The sequence below is a fragment of the Dysidea avara genome, chromosome 10, assembly GCF_963678975.1.
Source record: "Dysidea avara chromosome 10, odDysAvar1.4, whole genome shotgun sequence".
Lineage (NCBI taxonomy): Eukaryota > Metazoa > Porifera > Demospongiae > Dictyoceratida > Dysideidae > Dysidea > Dysidea avara.
The window spans coordinates 14646959-14671267 of record NC_089281.1 but is presented as its reverse complement, the minus strand read 5'-3'; the positions used below and the strand labels follow the sequence as shown (position 1 = coordinate 14671267).

Below are 24309 nucleotides of genomic sequence, written 5' to 3'. Positions count from 1 at the left end.
GGGTTTAACTTGCATATTTCCCAGGCTATATCATGGTAACGTGGTTTGTTCATGGCTTTGATGCCCAACCAGTTCAAAGATATTTGACTCATTATGTTGAGCGACATGGAGAATTTAATTATGGGTTTGGGTTTGCAGGTTAGGCTAAGTTCAGTGTAGTTGCTAAGTTTCTACTACAGTGGAACCTCTCTATTACAGACATTTTGGGACCCAGAATTTTTGGCCAATTTGTGCTGTAATATAGAGGTTTTCTTCTTTCAGAGGTAAAAAATGTATTAACCAGACCTGTAGGGACCAAAAATTTTTGTCATTATGGAGGTTTTTTCTATTGTGTCCTTAATTAAGGGAGTTTGTTAAGAGAGGTTCCACTGTAGTTGACAGTAACAAAATGACAAAGATCAGTAAAATAATCGTTTGGGCAATGTGTGGATGCATATTTCTACCTACCACATGTCAGCCATTGAGCAGACCACAGAGCAACACAAGAAGGTAACTAGATTTAAATAGGTGAGTCCTAACTATTTCACTTTCCCACTAGCGAAGTTATTAGGCTTGATGTATTATAAAATTTTAAAAAACTGGATCCACAATTGCAATTTTACTGGTGCTGAGTGTAAAGCATAGTGACATATGAACAACATTTTAACAACTATTAACCCATACTAGTAAAACCACATATATAAAAGGAACAGGGTGAGTGCTCTATAGTTCTTTCACCTATTAGGTGAGTGTGCCTAGAGTGATACATATCATACAGTACGATAATACTGTATATTAGGGACATCAAAGGTGTGGGGACGATCCGTGATATAATATAACCCAAAAACCTGCCACGATTTTCCCTCACAACAACATGACAGTATTGGTTGGGTAAAACAAAGTACAAAAGTGTCTTCAGATTGACTCGAAACGTTTGCATGAAGTTGCTACAGAATTTAGAAAAAACAGAATTTTCTACTGCCCGCCTGCCCGCCTGCCCTAATGTTTTTGCAGAAATGTTTCTAGTTTGCTAAAGAAAAACCTTTGGTATATTGATAAGCTTACAATGTTTGCGCTATTGTCTTACCTTTTATCCTTCTTTACCATGGCCATCAGTCAAGGTTCTACCGCTGAGTGTTAATAGACTACAGTACGGCTTCCATACCAGTGTATATTGCATCAAACTATTCGAGTACACATGGTCACCGGCTGCACCAAAAACACACGTACATGACTCGCTGTTGATATCGATCAGAGAGAGCAACTCACGGCAAACTATATAGCAATGTGTAAGTCATTAATATAGTTTATTTAGTAACAATGAGTCCGGTCATCCAGGTCCTGCTTTACAGATTATTCGGGTCTGACCCCACGTGCTAAATTAAATGTGGACGTGTTTCTACATGTCATAGCGTAGCTCTTTTGTGAGCCATGCCCACTTACGTAAATTACAGTCTGTAGACATATGGTAGCCACGCTCATTCATCAGTCCGTAGATATGCACGAATCCACTTCCATTATTGTCTGCAGGCTTATGTAGAGCCATGCCCACTGATCAGTTGTTATTGTATGAGTCATAATCTAGTATAATAGTGCTGTGAGTAACTCAGCAGATATATTTAGTGGTCATGAGCTTGCAAAAAAACTTCACAAACAAGTATAAGAAGAAATTTGGAATTTTAAATTAGATCAGGGACAGTGTATAATGCTGCAATAAAAAGTACTGAAACAAGCTGGATTGGAGTAGTATGTAATGTCCAAATACTGTAAAACAATAAGAAGTGAATATCCCTACTGTGCTACACTCAATGTACAGTAGGGATATTCACTTATTGTTTTACAGTATTTGGACATTACGTACTACTCCGATCCAGCTTGTTTCAGTACTTTTTATTGCAGCATTATACACTGTCCCTAATCTAATTTAAAATTCCAAATTTTTTCTTATACTTGTATATATCATTTATACCATTGCTGTGTCAGGTTTTGCTGATATGTACACCCTCAGACTTGTGCTTTGGGTGTATATATCAGCAAAGTCACTCACAGCCATGGCATAACTATTTAACAAACCTGTAGAAGTGGTGTCATGTTTATATATTTTTTATTTTATTTATTTATTTTTAAACTGCAAGTATCTAATGTACCTGTGAATGTGGTGACTGTTCTATTGATCTTTAATTAATTGAAACCCTTTGAACCTGGAATTAATTTTGAACATGAAATAATGCGTAAGTACAAACTATATCTAGAGCGTCAGGTTTCTGTTACTGTACAACAGAATATTCTTATACATGAAATGAAACCTAATTTCATGCACTACATGTAAACAGTTTTATACAATGCTAAAGAATACTTTTGAAATGAAGCGATGAACAGCAGACGTCATCTTTGCTGGAACTTGACAACGTTTTTAGTGTCCATTATAAGATCACATGATCTATTGTATATCACTGGATTCTGTAGCGCATGAGGATTCTAAAGTTTAAGGCCATAGCACCAATGTACTATTGTTCAATGAACCGGCGTAAAACCAAGATGGACATTTGATGAAGGAGGCTGTTTTCTAAGTGGTGTGGTGAAAGGTGTTGTACCCAACTACACCAATGCTTGGTGCCATTTTATCGTGGAGTTCATGGTGAGTAATGTAGTGGCTTTGGGATCTTTCTATCGTTAATACTTTGTGAAGTTATTGTAGTTTGTGTAGCATGCGTCAAAGCCTAAATGTAGGCTTACCAGGTTCGAAGGGTTAATTAAATAATTATGTGTTGTACTGAAATTGTCTTGCATGAATTTTAAGCCACCTTAATATTATGTCTCAGAATGATTGTCATGGTTTTCACATTGTGTTTGACAGGATGATACTCGGCCAGTGGTGTTGCCATGGACACGTAGAAAATTCCCTCTAACAGATGAAGAGGAAACCACACTAGTGTCATCTATAACATCATCTCCATTGGATACACCTGTGTTCTCCCCTACTGAGTCTCCTAGTAACCAATGGACAATTGTATCACCATTAGCAACACCCCTAACAACCACACCCCCAATGACACCTAGTAGTAACCATGCCGACCACAAATCTGCTATTGTGTTAAGACTTGCTAAGCGAACATGACATGTGATTGTTATGGCAACCACATGAATATCCCATGTTACATGACTAGTTTCCATGGGAACTGAAGCACATCTTATACATACACAACATATTATTGTAGCTCGGAATTCTATTCATCAATTATGAACTAAATATAATATGAATTATATAATTTACAAAATAATTAGCAGTCATGTGACCTAGAGTTGATGATAGTGGGAAAGCCATACATGACTGCAGCTCCTCCTACCAAATATGGAAGTTTACAGTGTTCTCTTGATGGTATCACCATAGTAACCAGAGAGGTGTCCTCATCATGTAGCCAGGATGATAGTAGAGCATGGCAGAATCGATCAGTGTCAGCATCAGTTACATCCCATAAATTAGCTATCACTGCAGGACTAACGGTGGGTGTAGTTAATGTGCCAAGACATGTGGCAGGTTACCTTGCAGCAGTCAGGTAATTGAGCACAGCTCCTGAGGGATCTGATTGGCCTGGTTCAACCAGCTGTCCACTACTACAGCCAATCAGAAGTGAGGTAGCTGCTCGGGGTAATTTTTGAACAACATCACCATGGAGGTATTCCTGTCCTGCACCATGGCCACAATAACTACAGGGAAGGGTAGCATTAATTAGAATACACTACATAAGAACATCAGCACAGAGATTGGCCATCAACTAGTTGTAAATGTGACAAAGTATATGGTGAACATCCTTGTAATACAATTTTACACTCCGTGCATCAGTGATGTACAGTAAATGTGGCCACTCAAAATCAATTTTGCATGGCAGTTTGCCTAAATTGTACTGAAAATGGCCACCCATTATTTTGAACTCTGTAAAACTGACTATTATGTTCTGCTAACAACTTCATGGACATCCTAATAAAATATTCTTAGTGGGTCTCACACCAAGTAGTATAGCAGTGTGACTCTTACATGAACAACTGATGATCCCGAACATTAGCCACATGATCATGTGATCCACTGGTACCCACCACTCCACACCATCCAGGCTCACTATACAATGTAATACTGAGTTAGTATACACAATAGGATAATACTATATACATGATAAAAATGTCGTGATCATATATGGCAAAAAGCATCTACTACTAAGAATACAGTGAACAATAACACAAGTACTTGAAAACATGATCAGCACATTAATGACTATTGCCCAATTCATTGGGGGGTACAGTGGTCATAATCTCTACTATACAAGACTATTTATTTCAACAAACCCTTGAGGATATGATATAGCACACTAAAACATAGCAATAAACAAGTTACTCAATTTAGTGTAGATAATGCACAAACATCTAAAGAGGGCTTCACTATTGTAAATTTTATTTATTTATTAATGCTTTACAGCACAAGTGCTGAAGGTCTGTAGGACACCTGGTCCTACAGCCTCTTGAAAGTTGTAGGAACAGTTGATTTTCCAAGAGTAGCTTATGACTCAAATTTAAGCAGATATTACACTGTTCGAAGCAGACCAGAGGAGGTACAACACACATAAAAAGAATTTGTGTTAACTGCATATTAAACTAACTTTAAGGATTTATGGAGGACCTTGACTACATTTGCAAGTGCTATTCTCTTTTATTGTTGCCCTTTGCCTTTGTTTGAGTAGTAAGCTCATCATCACCAATCACATGTATACCACTGCACTAGTTTTTATGAGATTCTCTAGCCTTTTAATCAGCTCATGTGAGTGTGTTGTTACTGTTGTACCTTCTCTTGAAGCAGACAAGTGGAAAGTCCAAGAGTTTTATCACACAATAAGTCAGAGAGCAATACATTTTATGTACCATATGTTAAGTAATAACAATGACAATTAACCTCTGGCCCACACCAAATTTTAACCTCTGGCCCACACCAAATTTTAACCTCTGGCCCACACCAAATTTTCAAGGCAAAACTACTCATTTGGAGTTAGACATTAGACACTTGGTATCTATACAAAGCTTGTGCTAACTGATCCCAGCTTACCTACTAAACCACTTTGAGAAAGTTTTCTCAGTGTTACCAAGGTTACCAGACGGGTTCAACATGTAGTAACAACTAGCAGTATCCACAGTAACTTGGTCATGCCTACCTAACTAGAGAGGTATAAGATTACATAACTGGATATGATACTCACCAGAATGTAGTGAGCTATCACACTGGGCAGTGATGGCATTCGTGTGATTGGCTGGACTTGTAGTGATGGCAACTGTTCCCATGGAAATTGATGTAACATCTACCAAGGGAGACAAGATAACACAGAATCACCCTATCTCTTAGCAATAACCCACCCTCCCAAGCAACAGTGTTACTGGAGACCTGGTACTGTAATGGAAACAATGATGGTGGGATCATGTGACATCATGTGGTACCTGTCCCCAGTGATGATGGAGTTAATATGACGGGTTGTCTGCTGTATCTGTTTCATGTGGTCCAACGACACTGTTCCCATGGTAATTGTAGTCAACAACTCATCGACTTCAGTGTTGGTCAGGTGATTAATTGAATCAACCAGTAACTATGGCAACAAATAACTATGGTAATTGGAATATTAGAGCATCAGGTGTTTGCCTACAGAGGATTGCAGAATCTTTACAATACAGGAAGTCACCAGAAACAAACGTTGTGGTGATGCATTTCAAAGTTGATGGATCACATTTTTCGCTTGGTGCTCGAAGTTTTTGTTGCAAACATTCCACAAACCTCTGTATTGCATCAATGAGCTTACCTTTACCCAGCCACACCCACTATCACAGCAATTCCCATTGGCTGAATTGATCAGTTGTAACAATTCATCACTAGTATCTTGCAGAGCTTTTTGATCAACCTGGTATCCTAGCAACAGTAATCTCCACACCCCCAACCACAGCCTATCAACAGTTGCCATCAAATCCTATAACAGAACAAGTCTATAACACAATTGTTAGTCTGTGTGTAAAGGGGCAGTGTGTGTACAGAGATCAGGAAAAATTTCAGTGATAAGAAAAGTAAAATGACAAACATTTAACAATCATAGCAATTCATTAATTCTTGGCATCACCAATGAGAGAGTTTGAATTTAGTTGATTCTATTGCAGCTCAGCATGATGAACATCTGATTGTGAGGAGCTTTGCATTGGCTTACAATGATTATCCTACAACAGGACAAGTGCACAAACTGTGTAGTGCGTATCAGTGTTAAATTCACATTTTGCTATGTAGCAAATACACTGGACATATATCTGTGTACACAACACCAATGATACACTGTATCATGTGATCCCCACCTTCATGTCGCAATCCAGCTGGCGACGCCTCCTCCAAAAAGTTGTCTTCTCCTTTACTTTGGCAGCAGTCTTAGCTGACTTAATGACGTTGCCAAACTGATCCAGTGGAGTAGTACAACCTGTAAAACTAGTAATAGTGACCAGTACAACCTATCATGCTGCCCACTTGCTACGCAGTGTAATAGTGGAGGGGTATTCCCCTCAATTCTGCACAACATCAGATGGATAGGGCTCTGATATGGACTGATGTTAAGACTAACCAATGGGTGACCTGTTGCCATGACTATTGTCATCAAATATCATCTGTGTCACTTATTTACCTGGTGCTTGAGAAAGTAACCAATCAAAATCAGCCATTGTGGGAGGTAACATGCCCCTCCCCCACTGCAGTGCAGCTCTTGCAGATAAGTGGGGGTGTGGCTGGTGTTGTTGCTGTTGTTCTTGGATCACATGTCGTACCTACAGACACATCATGGGGTGGGGGATAATACCATGGGGTGGGGGGTAATGTTACTTACTGAGTCAGCTAATTTATAACTGTTCTCACAACACATAGCAGACCTGAGTAGCTAATAAACAAAGGTTACTATGACAATAGTCACAACACTCACTGTATCTGCCTTCCATACAAGTCCACCACTTGATGGTGCAGAGTGTTGCCATGACTACGTTGTAAGAAGTATGCTGCCAGTTTATCATCATGGTGACCAATACAGGTAGCTAACCAGAGACACACTTCCCTTACTAACACACTGGGACACACAGGATAACAGAACAGGTAACATTGTAACAGCATCTCTACTACAGGCCACACCACATCTGCACACACTGGAGGGTGTGGCTGCTGTTGGGGGAGGAACTTTTCCTGCTCCTGCTTAGTAACTGGTTTAGATTGCTTTGTAGTTTTCCTAGCAACTTCATTTTTCTTAGATGATTTAGTAGATGACTTTGTTGGCTTCTTCCTGCCTTTTGTAGCTTGTCTAGTACGACATGTGGTGCCAGACTGGTCTGATCGGAATATAATGTCATCGTGAGGGTGTTCCTCTGGCCACTCTTCTGTCCTTGTCACTCTGGGGGATTGTTCTGGTGAAGAGTCTGCCAAAACATCATGTGATCTCTTCCTTGCTGTAACAACACATGCTCTGTGTAGCTTCCTGCTGCTACGGTAACTCCAACAAGTCTTAAGGTAAGTCTTAACATCCAGGACAGTCTCTGCTAGAGCTATACCCCTTGCTAGACACAGTTCTGCCCACAAAATGGCAACTTCTGCAAACCAGCACCTTTCAGGGAAGGTGGGTATAGTTAGGGATACAGCAGCCAATGGGTCACCAGTATCAGTAAGGTGTGTACAGTGTAGGGTATAGCTGACAAGCCCTACCCACTCAAATAGGCCACTCAAGTCTGCAAAAATTAACATTATAGTACAAAAACATGTAAATCACATGTCTTACTAGCTTTATTATGGCCTGTAATATGATGTAGTGATTTTGAACATGTAACTACACCAACATCAACAATCTGATTGGCTAGACTGATCAGTGGCACTACCTCCTCAGTGTCTGGCAGAGAGGCGTGGTCATGGATCATGTGACACAACAATGTGATGTAATGAAGATTAGTATGAGTCTTCCAACACTGCTGATTGTCATGGATACAAGTAAGAGAGTTTCCCTTGACAGAATGACCAAGTATGTTAGACATTGTTTCCATGGTTACTGCTGGTATCAACTGACCTCTCAATGTGTCAATTTTAATCATCAGATGTAGGAAACGACACCTCCTAATATGGTCATAGCATCAATATGGTGTGGTGAAACCATAATAAATTGATGGAGCAACAACCCTAGCAAGGGCACCCAAACTACCACTTAACATACAGACAGTTGCACAAGTTATACATGTACACACTAGGGCACGAACAAGTCAAACAGCACAAACAAGTCAAACATTTGTTAGAATGTTCGATAAAATTAACATTCGAATGTAAATTTCAACATTCGAACATTCGTTATCTCGCTCATGCTCAATTATTATCATGTTTTTACTTTTATATGGTTGTTTTTAACATTAATTTGAGGTAAAAGGTTTCAGAAATGTACACAAACCTATCTTTGGTACATGTTAATAATGCAAAGTTATTATTATTGTACTAATTGAGTGGGTGTAACAACATTCGTTAAGAAAAATTAAAGAATGTTCAAATGTTAAAATTTAACATTCATTCATGCCCTAGTACACACACACACACACACACACACACACACACACACACACACACACACACACACACACACACACACACACACACACACACACACACACATTTACCAATAAGACAACTTAAACTGCACACACAGAGCATCTGCTTCTTTACAATAGTGCATGGCCAGTCTACAGTTGCCATGCCAAAACAACGTAAGAATCAAGTGATACAAACACTCAAGCAGTTTCCTTAGCAACCTCCAGCCACACAACTCATCAATGGAGAGGGATGACTCCTTTGACAACATCCTTAGCAACAGTACAGCCTCGACAAGTAGTTCTGTACTTGTAGACTTGTGAGGGGGTGGTGTGGTGTGTTTATCACTTTTCACATGATCCACTAGCCTCAGGCTAGATATCACATCACGATCGCTGCACTGTAGCAACATGGCACATGTTAGTTTAGTGTCTGATAGTGTGTAGTAGTCCTTGGGGTCTATCCTATGGATCACATGACCTAGTAACTCATGTGATTTGGAGATCTGTAAAGGAATCACTATCATAATTTGTAGATTTTTGTGTGCAAGACTGAGAATTAGGACAAAAATGCACAAAAATTACTCACTTCCCCTTGGATCAAGTGATGCCGGCATTGTAGAAGCAATATACTAGTGTGTTCACATGATGGGGGGTGGGTAGGGCAGTTATGCTCCCACCACGGTAGTGTAGTGGGGAGGTGTAATTCACTCATAATCTCACATTGCTGATGTAAGCACAACATGTGTGCATCCCTCATCCAGTTACTATGGTTACCAGCCGTCAAATGTATCATAATGTTGAGAATACGTAACTGAATTATTGGCTGAAAATAACAAAATACAGTCTATTACTAATATTGTCATACGTGTTACAGTGTCCTTTTTAAATACATGGAGTTAGAATCATCTACGCATTGTACATCCAGGGGTGGCACATACCCCATCCGTAAAAAATCAACATTTTAAAAAATATGTCAAACACTCTAATAGAGCAGTCACCACATAATTATTAGAGCTTCAGCACTGAAGATTGTGCTACAACCTTTGAACTCCAATCTAGTTGAAATCTGTTAATGAGCATGCCCACAACGTAATGTTGTAATGCAGGCTTTCATACTGAATGAATAGTGATTGTCCTAGCTGTATGACACCTTAGGGCAATACACCACCCTTACATGATACTACCATTTTGTTGTGCTAGAACTATTAGAAGCTCTCTGTACATTCTAAGGTATGTACACACACACACACACACACGCACAAACCTCCAATAACAATGACGCCAGTTCCAGTAAAGTGGAGAGTAGTTTATAAGAGTGGAGATGATCTATTTGACTGATCTCCATGTTAATGCCATCCCATTTATTCAATCCCTCCAGTATAGCCTCCAATGCCAGATCACATGATTCATCATCAGAATCACATGATCCACCATTAGGGTCACATGACCTAACAAACAAAACACGTGTAGACAAGAGACAGAACTACAGTAATTTGAAGCTAAATTTCAAATTTCAAGACTACATATTTCAAAAACAATAATACTGATCATGGTCACAAATGACAGAAGCTGACATGATGGCTAGCTCTTGGCTTTCACATACAGGACAGTACACAGAGGCTTTCACTATACCATATAGTGACACTAACAACTGAATAATAACCTGACAGTACAATTAAAACAACTACATATTTTGGAACAGACAATATTTTGACTATTGTCCATATTCTGGCCAATTTCAATATTTGTCTGGCATAAATCCATTTCACTTTTAAATTACATGGCTATTATTAACAGCCTATTTGCCTTTCAAAAATATTAGGAAGCTAATATATTTCTGAGCCCTGTTTCTTGAAATATCAATATATATATATACTAAAAATTATAGCTCACATGATCCCTCCAGCATAATAGCAAACTGACATCCACAAATGGACCAATCCATTGTAATATATCCACTCCTCAGAGTTGCTATGACAACTATCCAACACAGTCAAAGCTTTCTGACAGAGTTGTACAGCTTCACCCCTATAATGCCACGGGTGCAATTATGTATTACACTAGCCAGACCCACTCTTGCACCAATGACCACTCCGCCTCTTCCACCAATAGCCTAGCTTGTTGTAAGCCACACCCCTTGTCTTGATACCATCTAGCCAATCGAGTTAGTGCACCATGCCACACCTCCATACTCCCACTCCTAATAAAGATGACAGAATATTAGCCAATCTTAACTTAAGATCACTAACTTCCTGGATTCTCTTAGTTCTGCTTCTAGTAGAGCAGTGATCACATGATCAGAGGGGAGTGGCTGTTGCAGTGAGTCAACAATGCTCCTATTAATAGACATTATTACTCACATGACCACATACACACACACATATACCTGTAAGCAGTATTAGTACAGGTCTTCACCCAACAACTTAATAGATCACTATCAGCCAGATCTGGTGTACAACCTGCCTCTAGGGCTAATGTATCCAGTGCATCATCATAGTAACCAGCCTTCCTCTGACAGTTATATAACAAGTGATACTTGTTAGCAAGTTGAACCTATCAGTAGTCGGTGTGGCTAATATTCAGGACAAATGACTATAAAAATATCCTGACCTTTTGGATACACTGGTCTCGTCCCTCGCACCATTGGCTCAATTCCTTACAAGCTACATCCAATAAGGGACACGCCTCCAAGTACATGTGACCCCTCGACAGTGCTAGTCCAATATTAAAGGCCAGGTTACCAAGGCAACAGTGATCACCACTGTCTCGACCTAAATGGGTAAATTACAACAAGTTTGTAATCTCTGTCAAAATGAAGTATAGCTAATCAATTACGTATGCTGAAGATGGCAATGCATCACAGAAGTACAAAGTTGCAACCAAAAATGTTGGGCCTTGTATATAAACCCGGCCCCATATATAATTCACTTGTCTCAATCTACTAGGTGATACAGTACATCTAAGACAGCTGGTATGGGTCTTAAACACTTAATCAAAAACATGAAGCTAACTACTGGTAAAGCAACTGCTAAACAGTTACATTACCCACCACAATCCTGCTGAGCCTGTTTGACCAGTGATAGAGCTAGTTCTGCCAGCCTGTTATCATTTGGGACAACTTGTTCACCAGCACAACGTAATTGTTCTGATACATCAGTGCCATCCAACCTCAAGTTGGCAAATATCAATTGTAGTAACAACTTGTAAATGTCCAACTTCTTCTTAGGATCACTACTACAACACAAGTACACACTCTCAAGATGATGGAGGGAATCTATTAACACAATGGGAAGCAGTTGGTCCACCAGTAACTCATTCAACCAATCCATCACATCAACTACAACTGACATCAGAGATGATTGTTTGACATGTGCTAGTTTAGCAGCGACATCAGTGATATCAGTAGCTGTGTTATTTGTAGAGGTGATATTGGTAGCTGTATCAGTGGTAGAACTAACAGTAGTTGTGATATTATGACAAGTTCTTATTAGCAATACTAGTCCATCTAATATGTTGGTGTCCTCAACTGTTAGACTGGTTAACTGCTGTAAACAATCTTCAGCCTTTTTGTCATCCCCACAATTGTAACATGCTCGACAGTAGCGTGACAGAAACAGTGCCCTATTTCCCACCCCTAACTCCTGGGGGAGTATTTGTTCCAAATCACCATAGAAACTGATCAGGTCATGTGATCCTGATAACTTGGATGCACACTTTACTATGGTCTCCATGACAACAGCTTCGTCATATCCAGCAGAGAACATAGATGATATTGCAGCCAATCGTATTTGAAGACACAGGCTTGTGTCTTTAGAACGAGATAAATCAGCGCAAGTCCTCCACATTAGATCAGTGATGTTCTTATGTAGTGATGTCACATTACTATTTGACTTGTGTAGTAAGGATTGCAGCACGTGCATTATTGCAAGTTGTTCACTGTGACATTTCTTAATACCATACTCTTTAGCAATGTGTAGTAACACCTTCTCACCACTGAGTTGTGGTACTTTACTGTTGCTACCAGAACACTTTGTAAGACCTTCTACTAAATTGTTAATCATGTCTTTGTACCCCTTAGGTACTCGCTGGCTCTTAGTTAGCAAGTCTAAACAACTTTTGAGACATTTTACACAGAACAGTTCATATTTAGCAGCATTTGCAGGCTCTAGAGCGGATAGGTAGTTCTACAAGCGAACACGTATGGCATTAGTTATACTACTGTAACAAAATAACTCACCTTAACTTCGCTACACGACTTCACCAGGTCTATAGAAGAACTAGTTGATGTGCTCTTAAGAACTTTTATAATTCTCTCTCCTTCCATGATTAGGCTTAAATTTGGCGCGCTCTACGATTACTATCGAGCATTAATTGGAGTATTTTTGGAATCGATAAACATGGTAAGCAGTTGTAGACTGTCGATAATATGTTATTGTGCTTGTTTAGAGTACCAAACTAGCCCTCAGCGAACACCACGAGAAGGCTGTGGTGGATTATTTAAAGTTCACGCGAGTTATGCGCGGCCAATGTGTTCGCTCAGTGACGAGCACATTTGAGGAGACGATCGATAGTAGACTAAATGAGGGAACTTTTACTGCTGATGAAGTGAAGGAAATGATGACCGGTGAGCTACTAGCAGCTTAGTAGCTACTGGTATTGTAGAAATTTGTGAAATTTCTCACCATCACCCTTTGTGTGTGGCAGGTCTTTATAAATATTACAGCCCTGGGTAGATTACTTGTACAGGCTACCAGTGTGTCTGTGAGACATGTACAGTCCTCCTGTTGGGGTATATAATTGCCTAGGTTTGCTTGTACAACTCAAAGTATGTATTTAAAGCTGTTTATTTTGTTTTTGTACAATCCTGTTGTTTTGTCCTAGTAGTTTCATTGTTTTTGTAATGCCTTGTGTTACTGTATGTATGTGTTTGTGGCGAGTATGTTTGCAGGCTTGTCATTTTGTACAACCCAGTCTTGACAAATTGATAAAAATACAATTAATTATTTCATAACCACAAGCTAACATGATATGCATGCAGCATACATTTTCATCAAGTTCTTACAAAAACACATGTACCCTCCCCTATAGCTAATAGCTGTCATACAGTTCACTTCGCTTGCTTACAGCATTCAATGTGCTAAACTAAAACATGTACCTGTGTACTCATTACAATGTGAACTTGCTTGCCTTTTGTATATTTATACTAAAATCTGCACACCCGTTAATACCCTGTTCCTTCCTTTACACCACAAGACAATTGACCTTCATTCACATGTTGACTAGCTTTAAGACCTTGTAATGGTGCTTGATGTCTGAATTCTCTATATTCATAAAAAAATATTGTGCTTCCAACGTTAACCTATTCTGTATGACTGTAAGCAACATCTGAAGGATTGTGTTGTGTTCTCCCAAGTGTATATCCATTGATGGTAATACAAATTGATGGTGTTACTTGTTACAGGACTAGAGGCGGTGGTCAGAGGTGACGTGGAGTCTGAATTATTACACATTGATCATTGTAGTGTACTGTTATTGAAGCAGTTGTGTTCTCAAGCTGACAAGTGGCATCTTAAACTACAACCTGACATCTCAGAACTACAAAACAGGTACTGAGTTGCTATGGTAGTTATAACACATCACAATTCCCTTCTAGAGAACTATTGGAAGAAATAGCCAGAGTAGAGGCACAAGTGTTTAGTGAACCTTTTAAGGTATTGCTGCTACTCTATTTATCACCAGCAACTCAATACTGTATTAGGCAGCTAAACCTACAAGTGTTTCACTGGAGCCGCTACAAGATATACAAGGAACAGAGTTGTTACGACGGGTAAGTGTGGTATGGGTGTGACTAGTAATGTCATTTCTTGCCTACAGCAATTAGCTGAGGTTCAAAAAGAGAATGAACGATTGACTGCTAAACTAAGGGACATGGAACAAGTTGCTGTGATTGCTCTACGAGAGAAAGATGCCCAGAGAGACAAAGAAGCAGCTTCCAAGCCACCCCCACAAGTTAATAATGAACAACAAGTTATGGAGGTGTCCAAACTGAAAGAGGAAATAGCTAAACTACAGCAACAACTGGAGAAAGACAAGACCAATAACAGTCCTAACGATGAGACAAGAGAGAAATTGATTAGTACAACAGTTAGTAAACTATTGTATATCATCAGTAAACTACAATATTGTTAACAGCATGAATTACTGAAGGTGACATCTGAATTAGACCGTACAAAAGAGGTATATTGTTCATACTAGCCACATCCCTTGTTGAGGCACACTCTTATTTGCAGGAACTAGACAAGAAGTTTGGGGATACAGCACAATACAACAACCTCAAGACTATGTTAGCATCCAAAAATGCTCAACTGAAGGAATTAAGAGATCGGCTCAAAAAGTGGGTGTGGTGTTGTATCACTTGGTGATCATGTGATGTCTTGTGCAGATATGAACCTGACTCATTTTAACAAAACAACCTGGTCACACCATGGCAACCCAGTCACTATTATAGTATAAAAATATAATTAAATAAAAACACATTTTTATTTCTTTAATTGTTGTAATTGTTCTTCCAATGGTTTTAGTGGCATATTGTCACGGTGAGTGTCAAATGGGTTAGTATTAGTGTCAGAAAGTATTGGGGGCAGGTCATCATAGTAGCCACTTTCTGTAGTTGTGACATCATGTAATAAGGCAAAGCAAATATGGAATTTTTTGAGTGATGAAATTTTGTAAGTTTTTTGACTTGATGTGCATCATGGATATAATATTTCTGGGTAACAAAATTTCTTTTCTCAAAAAATTCCATATTATGAGGATGAAACTAACGTTTAGAAGAGTTGTCACTTAATTCGTTAGCTGCTTCTCTTCTAGCAATGATCTGTAAAAAAATACCAAAAAGGTAAGATAGATGATTATTAAGTAGTTATGGAATACAATTGTGCTAACACTCCAACAAGGACAGTTTTGAGTATTTAGTTTCCAAGAAGTACATGTATACAATTCAATCTGTGAATTCAAATACTGCTAAATACAAATACTCATGTATTTGACCCTTAAATCTGGTGTGAGGTCACTATGTAGCTCACCAAATCTCTTCCATTTTACTACATACATTTTTTGCAAAAATTTGTAGTTCATACCAAACAGGGCCTTCACTATGTTCCACCCCACTATGTCACAGTGACACATCCTACTGCTAGTCTTGTGTGCACAGCAAAAATACTGCTCATGAACGGATAGCTGGATATATATCCTACCTGTCTCTTGGTCTTATCACTAAGACACAATTCCTCAGCCAATTTCTGATCATCATTGCGTATCATGAGATCTGTGTGTACCTGCATGGGGGTGTGGTTCATTATTACATCATCATTACTAGATACACCCACCATTAATTCCTGTACTAGTTTCTGACTGGCTTGTTGGCTGCAGGCCAAATGTAATGGTGTATTTCCATGGTGATCTTGACAATCAGCACATGAGTTGTCGTACTGTAGTAATAGCTTGACAGCTAACAAGTTGTTAGCCTAAGGGGAGAGAGGACAATATGTTAGCCAGAGGGAGAAAAGACAGCTTGTCAGCCTGAGGGGGAGATGATGGTTTGTTCAGGGATATCATCACCACAGGCTCACTATCAAGATACACTAATAAAGCATGTAGTACATGCTAATACAAAAGTCATGTGTGATATATGTGAGTGGCAGATCTGGGGGGAGGGGAGTACCGTATTGTCTCGAATTACGGCCCGGGCGTTTATTTCTTTCAAGTAACTTTATACCCCAGCTACTAAATGAGACCGGCATTTATATACCTGATCAGCATTCACGAGTCAACTTCATACCTTGGTGCTATACTTTCCTGGACTCTCCTTGATGTATCCCTCATATTTCACAGATTCAAGCTTAAAAGGAACTCTATAAAACATTCTTCACTTCATCGTTTATAACACTGCCCAGAATTGTTAAAAATAATGACTGCACTAGACGTTTATTTGAGAACCGGAATTTATTTTTGTTATGATGTTGTATACCCCCAGCAACTAAACAGGACCAAGCGTTTATATGAGACAGGCCGTAATTCAAGGCAATGCGGTAGTCAAATACTCTAATAGAACAGTTACCATATGTAACACTTAAGAATCCTACACTGTCCTGAGTATGTATGAAAACTGGTATCTGCAGCACCACACATTTAACCTGCTAGAAATTTTGCAGACTAAATGCACATGCTCCTTTGTAGTACACCATTCTTGCTACTTGATTCATCCCTGTAACTCTTGATCAATGAGACCACAAAGCATAACTATAATTATCTATGCATAAAACTGCTTTACATCAAAAATTCAGGCCTGAAACAATAATAAATTATGTTTATATACTACTACCTGGGTACACCCCCTGCCCAGATAGTTTTATAGAATAGTCACATGTGTACAGTAAATTGTATCAAAAACTAGGTGTTAAAAAGGTAAACAATGAATTAGGAAAGAAACATGATGGTATAGCTATTACATTGAAGAATTGTACTAACATGACTGATGTAGGGATATTTCTCACATATATCTTGTTTCACTACTTTTTTACTGACTGGACCAACTCAAGTACCAAGCACACTAGTTGTATGAAGTGGCAGGAAGAGAGGGAGGTAGTCGATCTTTTGTTGGGGTAGGGTCTGGCCATGCGAGACTAATCCAAACACAGACTTTTTCATGGTATAATCTACTCTTGTCTAAGTTATTCCTTAGTGGGTGCCAATAGCCCTAACCTAATAATTATTACACAATACCTTAACAGCTTTGTGTAGAGCAGTATAGCCATTAAGTGGATTCCGTATCTTTAAGACGCTATCACGATCACATGATGTATCACGATCCATCCTTCCTGTAGCCCCACCTACAACACAATGACATCATTAAGGATCACATGATATGATGACACACCCACCAGGGTAATTTTCGGGTACAACACTCAATGATCTTCTCTCCAAGCGTCTATCATGAAAGTCACTCATGAAAAAGGTGCTACTTGACCGAGCTTTGTCACCTGTGAGATAATCAGTGATTTAGTGAAAAAGTAGTGACCAAAGGAAGTTGGTCACACGTCATAGCCCTATGACATACTATGACGTGTGATTACATGGCGGCTGAAATTAGTTTGAAGTCCTTTGTCACATTAACGAGAAGTATACATAATTTAGCATTTGTTCTTGGTTATAAAAGCCACACAAAGTGTTGGGCAGCTGAAAGAAAGCTCTGGGAACTGTAATTCATCGATATTAATTCACACATTAGAATACTTTATATCGATACTGGGGTTGAACTTTTCTTTGATGTTGACGACAAATGACCAACCTCCTCTGTACAGTGACTATACTTAAAAGCATTCCCTAAATATCTGTTATCCTGTAATATTCTAGTAATGGTATATTCTGTGTAGTGTTACAAAGCAACTAACCAGTGACATCATAATGTAATCCACTGTCTTCAAAAGAGTTTGTTTGCGACGTCACAGATGTGTTAGGTTGTGAAGTCATTAACAAGCCTTCTTTGCTATCCTCTGCAGACTGCAAACACATAATACACCAGTCTTACCCACAGCCCACACCCACAGACACACCTTTAAGAGGAACTCTAACACTTCGTTTTTTGTATTACTTGACACAGCTACCATCACCATGGTGTCTCCATGACGATCACGGTAATTGTGATACTGGGGACCCTGCAGAAGAAATGACACAATGTCCCTACTGGGAGGGAGTAGTGAGTGACACTACTAGTGATATTGTCCCCACTGGGAGGGGGTAGCAGTGGCACTACTACTCAAACTACTCCCTACAGGAAGGGGGGGGGTCATTTTTACACACTGGCTCACCTTCCACACAGTCTGGAATTCCTTCAAGCTAACTCGTTTCTGCAATGCTTGTACAATCCTATAATAACCATTCCTCGTACACTGTACATAATTTTGGAAAATCACAGATGTTTGCACATGAATAGACTTGTATATGCAACTCGGGAAGCCAAAAAGGTGCTTCATTATGAATGGAGCTAACTAGTACATATACGTTCTCAACTTCAAAGATGTGTGCGAAAATCAGTGATTTTCTAAAATTTTCCATGTATATTATATATATATATATAAATGTTTTAACTTCACTTTTAATGGTAAAGTAATGTCCCGGTAAAATGATGACGAGAATTAATACTAGGCTGTGTTATTACATTGTGTTGACAACATTTTGGTGGTTAATAACAAATTCTTGTGCCAATTATATATAATAGCTTTACCTCTCAGTGTTAGTACGTCTGTCCTGGTCTAGTCTAAACTGCACCCCGGGGTATAAGGGGGAGTGTAGTAGTGACATTCCAGAGGAGTCTAGCAATGCTGTGCATGCTCCATTCTGTAATAATAGCTCCACAACTTTAGCATGACCTATGGGAATGACCCTGCATCATACCAGCCACACCCCTACATTCCGTGCACCTTGATTGGCTGCTAGCTCCAAGGGTGTGGCACCTGATGATGTCCTCTCATTAACATGCATCTCAGGGGACAATTGATCACTGCCGTAGTGTAGTAACAGTTCAGCAATGTCATGACGACCGGCCTTAGAAGCAATATGTAATGGTAGCTCCTTAGTTTGTGTGTGTGGTCGGGTCACATGACCTCCTCGCTATAGTAACAAACACGTGTGGTATGAAAACTAGCACTCACACCCATTATAGCCAGCTGTATATGAAGTAAATATGCTTCTAGCAATATAAAGCAGTTCAGTAACATCACAAATATGGTGTAAAATGTATGGCACAAAATGTATGGCCCTTTTGTGTGCATGTGTGTGTGTGTGTGCATGTGCGTGCATGTGTCACTAGTACGTTCTACTGTAATGCAAACACCCCACACTAGAAAGGTGGTAGTGTAGCTTGTCAATACACAATATTCCCACCTTCTAAAGCATGTCAGATAGATGGGATGTTCTATATCAAAAGTAGGCTAGTTACACTTCTAGTATATATTATATCACTACCTATACTAATACTATTGTGATCAATTCATGCACAGTGTAGTTGAGTACTAATGAACTCACTATGCAAATACAAACACTCTAATAGAACATACAATCACAAAGTAGGTTCTTGATCATGCAACTACAGTATTCCTGATTCTGACATACAAATCTTAACTGACTAACAAGGCAAAAGTGGCCACGTATTTAGTGACATCAAAGAAAAGTTCAACCTGAACACCTCAGTATCAATATTAGTGCATAAACGAATGTACTGCATTCGTTCAATGGTTCGAAGGGTGCATTATTCAAATGACATAAGCAAAGTTTGAATTTTGCACATGGCAACCTGGTTATATTGGCAAGCAGAAGATTGCAAGAATCCGACTGCTCATCACATCATGAACAATTTTCCGCCATAGGCAGTTACACTTGAGACGCTAGAAAGTAATGGGAGGTGGTTGTACACAAAGCCATTAGGTATCTGACAAGTTAATTAGCTCGTGTCCCACAAGTGACCACACCCACTGATCATAGGCGGATCTAGGAGGCAATTAGGGGGGGCCAAGGGAGGGAAAGAAATTTTAGTGTACAACAGTGTTTATTCCACTAAGAGGAATTCTAGTACACAAGTTATATTCAATTGCATAACTTTATTCAGTATAGCTGGATGAATGATAGACATACAGTTTTAAGACTGAAATTAGACCTAGGTTTGAATTTGGGAGCATTTTTGATAGCATGTAGCTAAAAAAGTGTATGCTTGCAATGCATATAAAGATTAGTTAGCCTATCTGCCTGTTTGATGGTAAAGTGTACTAAATCAAAATATATAGGAGTATAATATTGTTATAATGACATTAGAATTGTGACTGTTCTGTTAGAGTAGTGACTGCTCTATTAGAGTATCTCAATCTTGGCACAAAAATTTAAATTTATTTGCCTCACTTTCTTTACAATGTACAGTATAACTGTAAAGTACATTTATAACTGTTGTCTTCTATTTGCCCATTGGCTTTCTATACTTCTGAATACAGTGTGAATGCATGATTTCAGTTTCTGGTATCAGTATAGTAACTGTGAGTCCAAGGGGGGCACAGCACCCCTTGGTCCCCCCTCAGATCCGCCTATGCCACTGATAATCGCGAAGTACAGTTGGGACAAGCTGTAGAGGGAAGAACATTTGGGATTGTGTACTGCTGTAAGGTTTTTAAACAGCAGCTACATCTTGTGTGCTTTTTCCTGCTGCAATATTTTGTTAAACAGACGAATAATAGTGTCAACACGAGAAATTCCATTTGCCAAAGGGAGCCAGAATGATGACTATTGTTTAATGAATTAAGCTACAATATACTCAAAATTATGCCAACTACACAATATCTAACTAACTGTAGCCATAGCTACATACAATGTTCACCAAAACTTCAAATGTTGCACTCAAACCCATGAAGCATAAAAGCGACATTCGTTTATTCACTAATCAATATCAAGCATCCTAATGTGCAAATTTGTCGATCCATGTCGTATGTGCCTCAGAACACTCACAAACCTTCTTTCAATCACCTATATGTAATACAGTGGATCCTCAAACCTCAGTTATCCAAACAGTTTAAATATCCAAACACTAAGACTGACTGTTCAATTAGAGTATTTGTCATTAGCGTGTGTTCTATTAGAGTAAATGACTGTTCAATTAGAGTAGAGATCTGTATATAAATCAATGTGCTTCATTTATCCGAACAAATTCATTTATCTGGACATTTGCAAAAGTTTAATACCTCAAGATAATGTCTATAGTTACAATATGAAACAGTATGGGTATTTTATTAACAATAGACAATTAAACATACTCTGACTTCAACTCACAAAACAAATTAACAAACACAACACTTCACATACTTTACCTCACACAATAGCTTCACAATGTGATAATGGCAAAGTTTCGTAGCTACTAGCAATGGCCATTCTCCATCCTTATTGGTTGGGTTTACATCATCACCATCTTCTAGTATATGAAACAATGTACACTCCTTGTCACCATATATACCGGCATTAAACAAGTGTGGGGTAACCACTTTCTCTTGTCGTTGCACCTGAGCAGCGTCAAGGATACGTAAGATCTCTTTATCACTGTCTGCAAGTTGTCTGGCTAAGTGTAGACCCTAATAGAAGTGATTATGCTATGATCAGTATACAGAACCAAGTTAGCTACTAAAACAATAATAGTGTTGTGAGGCATTCATTATGAGCAGTACAAGTGGTTATGAAGCCCCGTACATTCAGTATGGACAAATTGTTTAGCAATATCAGGCATACAAATATGTTTTTAACAAAAAAACATGACAATACAAAACCATTGAAAGTAAACATGTGTTCACCTATTAGATATTACTGGCTTTGTGGGTGGCTAAAGTGTATAATATTAGCAAATGTGTTTAACCTTAAGTCCATTTCCTGAAGGCAGTCTTGTGATCAACTCAACACAAAGTGAAGATTTGTTGGATGCAGCGTAGTGGATTGCCAACCTGTCATCACTGTTACGAATGTGTGGATAACAACCAGCACTAAACAGAATCATATAAACACACACCAATAGAGACAACAAATAACATACTCTAACAATGCCTTCAAGCACTCCACATTTGACAACTCTGCAGCTATAGTAACAGCGGTTTTCTTAGAAGGGTAATGTACAAAGTTTTTAGGACACTGGTCGTTAAGTAGCAACTGTTGTACAGCAACTTTGTTGTTACACTGAACGGCAACCATCAAAAGGGTGTACCCCTCGTCATTCACCATACAGTAGTCACTTGGAAACAATGAATTCATGTCAAGATTGTTTTCTCTTATCAGTTGACACAGTTGAGCACAACGCTCTGACATGTGTTTCCTAATTATCTGAACGCATTCCATTTCTCTACGTTGCCATGCCAACATTTCAGCTACACGGCCAGTGTGGTCCTCACGTCCACCATCTACCCCTCGTCTTAGCAGCATGCTAAGTAATACCATATATGGTAATATGATCAGTACAGACAATGGTCATACTTGGCAACATTGGCATGACCATATTTGGCAGCATAGTGTAGAGGTGTCCGTTTACAATGGTCTGTCACATTAATCCCTGCTCCCAGCACACATATCATTGCCTCAGCAACCTTCTCATAGCCACATCTACAAGCTAAACACAGTGGGGTAATCCCCTCATTGTTATGAATATTGATGTTTGCGTCCATTGTAACAACCAAGAAAAATAACAATGGCAAACAGGGTAATCCCCCACTGGTTGCTATGTGAACAAGTAGATCGCCTGATCCATTCTGGTCATTGTTGACGTTAAAGGAATACCGCTATATATTTCATAATATAGCACATCACCAATATGTTAGAATACAGCATACCTGCAGCTCCACTATTAACCTGTAGAAATTAGTTGGCTGCTTAGCTAGTTCAAAAATCTCCTTCCTCTTTACTTCACGTAATGGCTGTGCATGCTTGGTATGGGGGGATTTATGGAACCATTTCTTCATTGCTGGCAACGACCCCATAACATCACCGTTGAAACACACATTAATAGGGGTACAGCCTACAAGGTGATCACATGATCCATGATGACTACCAGGGAATCAGGGATGTCCTGATAGTCGTGACATACAGTACATCAGGACAAAAAAAATCCATGACAGTAAAGTTTGACATGAATATACCATGACCTGCAAACTGCACATAAACTAAGCATCAATCTATAGCTACTTTGAAATAGGAACAAAAGCTTATCATAATAATCATTTTAGCATGATATTATTGCAGTACATTATACCATGACTATTATGGCTTTTATTAAATTACACAGAATTCATATTTAATTACCAGCATAAGATTAATGCTCACATAATTTGTTATGGCATACCAACCCACCTTCATTATCCTTGATGCTAAAGACACGTCCATCTTGGTTCAACTTATGCACAACACTCTTAGCTCCAACTGCGCATGCCAAGTGCATTATTGTGAAACTACTATCTCCAAAACCGAACTTGTGCGTTGCCTCTAACAACTATAATGTGATGAAACAACTACTGCATCACGTGATGTCTCACCTTGGCATCTAGTAGGGATATCACGTGATCTGCACAGTTGGTTACCAATAGTAACTGGATTAGTTCATGTAGAGCAAAATCAAGTTTAGCATCGACATACATCTCCACCAGTGAACTGGGTGTAGGGAGTAATGACTCAAATGGAATAACATGGTCTTCAGCCTGATATTTAGTGTAGCTCAACTTGTGACCCCATAGAGCATTACATAATGTACTAGTAGCCTCTGTACTAACTGCTTTATCTGCCGCCATTGCTAGGGGGCAGAGCTGCCGCTGCTTACACGTGACAAAGAAACCTGTTCACCGGAGACACGGTTTGTCCTCGTTAACGCGTAACTGGTCTATCTTTACGGCTTCGCCTTGTGACTAGACAACTAGTCTAGTTATATAAGCGCCGGATGCGGCTTATACAATGACTTTAAACAAGGCGGGCCTGCGACAACGCCAACAGCCACACCCCTTTTCCTCTTCCGACTTCTTCTGCTTTAATTTTCACTGTAGTTTTGAATCGTGCTAGCTGGCAGGCCTGCCAACTCTGCCGTGAGTGTTAGATGGTTTATAGTCTCGCGTAGCCAGACCCTATTTCTCCGCACGGCGCTTATCGATTGGAAAT

The 24309-nt window shown here is 39.2% G+C and overlaps 4 protein-coding genes across 7 annotated transcripts in view; 2 read left to right on the top strand and 2 right to left on the bottom strand.

Moving 5' to 3' along the window:
* The window catches only part of LOC136268531 (uncharacterized), a 9649-nt gene extending 6409 nt beyond the window's left edge, over positions 1-3240 (top strand). For both annotated transcript variants that reach the window (XM_066063896.1, XM_066063895.1), the window contains exon 9: positions 2837-3240. In XM_066063896.1, coding sequence (XP_065919968.1) covers positions 2837-3097 — 261 coding nt within the window. In that variant the 3' untranslated portion in view covers positions 3098-3240. The remainder of the gene's footprint in view (positions 1-2836) is intronic.
* On the bottom strand, positions 3214-12976 carry LOC136268516 (uncharacterized). Of its 3 annotated transcripts, XM_066063875.1 has the most exons (24): positions 12830-12975; positions 11642-12776; positions 11203-11363; positions 10979-11145; positions 10842-10928; positions 10667-10792; positions 10486-10620; positions 9857-10040; positions 9179-9415; positions 8680-9095; positions 7803-8131; positions 6963-7752; positions 6870-6912; positions 6672-6810; positions 6518-6622; positions 6352-6470; positions 5814-5978; positions 5458-5603; positions 5377-5410; positions 5223-5321; positions 5072-5181; positions 4016-4096; positions 3523-3687; positions 3214-3477 (listed from the first exon to the last, which is right to left on the bottom strand). In XM_066063875.1, the coding sequence occupies exons 1-24, from the start codon at positions 12914-12916 to the stop codon at positions 3261-3263; spliced, it is 5277 nt and encodes a 1758-aa protein (XP_065919947.1). In that variant the 5' UTR covers positions 12917-12975; the 3' UTR covers positions 3214-3260. The 3 variants fall into 3 exon arrangements, 1 of the variants encoding a protein (XP_065919947.1); XR_010707020.1 differs by lacking the exons at positions 3214-3477; positions 5072-5181 and having other exon boundaries at positions 3628-3687; positions 12830-12976; XR_010707019.1 differs by lacking the exons at positions 3214-3477; positions 3523-3687; positions 4016-4096 and adding an exon at positions 4114-4921 and having other exon boundaries at positions 4970-5181; positions 12830-12976.
* LOC136268538 (leucine zipper transcription factor-like protein 1) lies at positions 12891-15200 on the top strand. Its single transcript, XM_066063910.1, has 9 exons — positions 12891-12992; positions 13039-13216; positions 14054-14198; positions 14246-14303; positions 14351-14419; positions 14467-14736; positions 14785-14829; positions 14883-14986; positions 15035-15200. Exons 1-9 carry the CDS (start codon positions 12915-12917, stop codon positions 15054-15056), a joined length of 969 nt encoding a protein of 322 aa, XP_065919982.1. The 5' UTR covers positions 12891-12914; the 3' UTR covers positions 15057-15200.
* On the bottom strand, positions 15048-24309 carry LOC136268520 (ankyrin-1-like). The gene is made up of 18 exons (XM_066063880.1): positions 23697-24309; positions 23515-23653; positions 22998-23182; positions 22645-22946; positions 22211-22594; positions 22037-22160; positions 21501-21758; positions 19074-19263; positions 18878-19022; positions 18462-18519; positions 18207-18308; positions 18045-18153; positions 17535-17633; positions 17377-17483; positions 15981-16118; positions 15849-15929; positions 15418-15469; positions 15048-15256 (listed from the first exon to the last, which is right to left on the bottom strand). The coding sequence occupies exons 1-18, from the start codon at positions 23946-23948 to the stop codon at positions 15132-15134; spliced, it is 2850 nt and encodes a 949-aa protein (XP_065919952.1). The 5' UTR covers positions 23949-24309; the 3' UTR covers positions 15048-15131.